Source organism: Echinops telfairi, unplaced genomic scaffold, assembly GCF_000313985.2.
Source record: "Echinops telfairi isolate 266 unplaced genomic scaffold, ASM31398v2 ScPeMD7_7457;HRSCAF=8495, whole genome shotgun sequence".
NCBI lineage: Eukaryota > Metazoa > Chordata > Mammalia > Afrosoricida > Tenrecidae > Echinops > Echinops telfairi.
Genome location: NW_022111357.1, coordinates 22,294,760 through 22,296,573, shown reverse-complemented (window position 1 = coordinate 22,296,573; position 1,814 = coordinate 22,294,760). Strand labels below are relative to the sequence as shown.

Sequence of the window (1,814 nt, the reverse complement as noted above, 5' to 3'; positions counted from 1 at the left end):
TCCCAGATGCTCCCTCAAACCTCCGACAGGCACCCACGCCCCTGTCTCTGCCACTTCCTCCTCTCCAGCGCTCTCAAGATAACCCCTTAGGGAGACTCAGAGCCCCCCTCCCAGCTATCCCTAACACACGTCCTTCTCTCCCAAAGGGATATTCTCCGGGTTGGGGTCACCTTGGCCGGCCACCAGAAAAAAATCCTGAACAGTATCCAGGTGATGCGGGCACAGATGAACCAGATTCAGTCTGTGGAGGTGTGACCCTCACCGGCCTCGGCTCACCTCTTCCTCCAGGCCCCACCCCCTCAGCCCAACACGGCCCTCCCGGCTCTCCGTCCACCGCAGGGTCAGCCACCTGCCAGGAGGCCATGGGCACCAGGAAGAACCACGCAGCACGCCAGCCACGAGACGCCACCAAGGACACCTGCGACGCATGATGAGAACAAAAGCGAATGGGGGGAGAGTGACCGGATCCTGGGAGGGGGCGGGAAGGACAAGGGATATTTTTACAGAGGATTCTCACAAGGAAAGCAATGACTGCTCTTAGAAGGGGGAAAAAAAAGAGGGGAAAACAAGGGCTTGGGAGATCCGGGCGACTTGTCCAAGTGGAAGCCACACGCCATTTCTCTCCAACTCCACCAGAGCCGAGAAACACGTTCAGGAAAGCAAATCGGAAGAGAAGCCGTGGTCTTGTGCTCTTGGGCTTGTTTGGGGGGCAAGCAGGTGGATGGGCAGCCGCCCCTGGAAGCTCTAGTCCCCTGGCCATGGGGCAGGCGGAAAAATATTTCTGACTTTGGAGAATATTTTAAAGACTCCAATGAATGAAACCGTTGCTCCTGTTGCTCACGGGGCTGACAATGGACTTGTGTCGTCCAGGGCCAGGGAGAAGCTGGGGTCACCAGAGGAGGCAGCTCACCAGGCCAGTGGGCTCGGCCACACCTTCAAGTGCAGTCATGCCCGGCCCGGCCCGGCCGGCCCGCTGGCCAAGCCTACCTGGGCACCAGCCTCCTCCTCCGCCGGCCCGCCTGAGGTCAGGTGCTGCCGTGCTGGCCCTCAGCTCCGACTGCCACCCGGAAGGACTGCTCCCTGTCTGGGTTTGTTTACAGCGACCTGGGCGGGGTGGTTTGGGTTGCGGGGTGGGGAGGGATTTGTTTGTCGGGGTTTTGTTTTGGGGGTTGTTTTTTGTTTGTTTTTTATGACAATGAAGTGACACTTTGACACATTTCCTACCTTTTGAGGACTCGATCCTTCTCCAGGAAGGTGCTTTCTGCTTACTGACTTAGGCAATACACCAAGGGCGAGTTTTATATGCACATTTCTGGATTTTTTATATGGTTTTCATTGGCACCTTCCTGTCCATACCCCACCCTACCCCTGTCTCCGGCATAGAAGCCCCCCCCTGCTGCCAGGCCTCACCAAAGCCCACTGTCACCGGCCATCTGGGCCAGTCAAAGACCAAGAGAGGTTTGGGCAGGGCAGGAGGAAGAGGGGACCCACCGGGGACCTGCTTTGGAAAGCAGCCCATTGAGAGGAAGTGGGCTCGGAGGCTGTGGGGCAGAAGCCCTTGCCTCTTCCCCGCTCCTGTGCGGTCAGTCCAGGACTTCCTTCCAGGGCCCAGGAGCCCACTTCTGCCTCTGGGCACCCGAGCAGGGCTGCCTCAACTCCAGGACCCCGATCGTTCACTGTGATACCCCAACCCACCAGAGGCCCGCCCTCAGACACGGGTCCTCAAAGGTGGAGGAGCATTCTCCTTTCTCCCCCCTCCCTCCCACTTCCTTCCTCCTGCCAGACCTGAAGCGCCTGGCCATGAGGAAGCCATC

The 1,814-nt window shown here is 58.9% G+C and overlaps 1 protein-coding gene across 2 annotated transcripts in view; it reads left to right on the top strand.

The window, feature by feature from the left end:
• The window catches only part of EPHB2 (EPH receptor B2), a 147,328-nt gene extending 146,230 nt beyond the window's left edge, over positions 1-1,098 (top strand). For both annotated transcript variants that reach the window (XM_004705119.4, XM_013005292.2), the window contains exon 15: positions 147-1,098. In XM_004705119.4, coding sequence (XP_004705176.1) covers positions 147-255 — 109 coding nt within the window. In that variant the 3' untranslated portion in view covers positions 256-1,098. The remainder of the gene's footprint in view (positions 1-146) is intronic.
• The last annotated feature ends 716 nt before the right edge of the window (positions 1,099-1,814 follow it).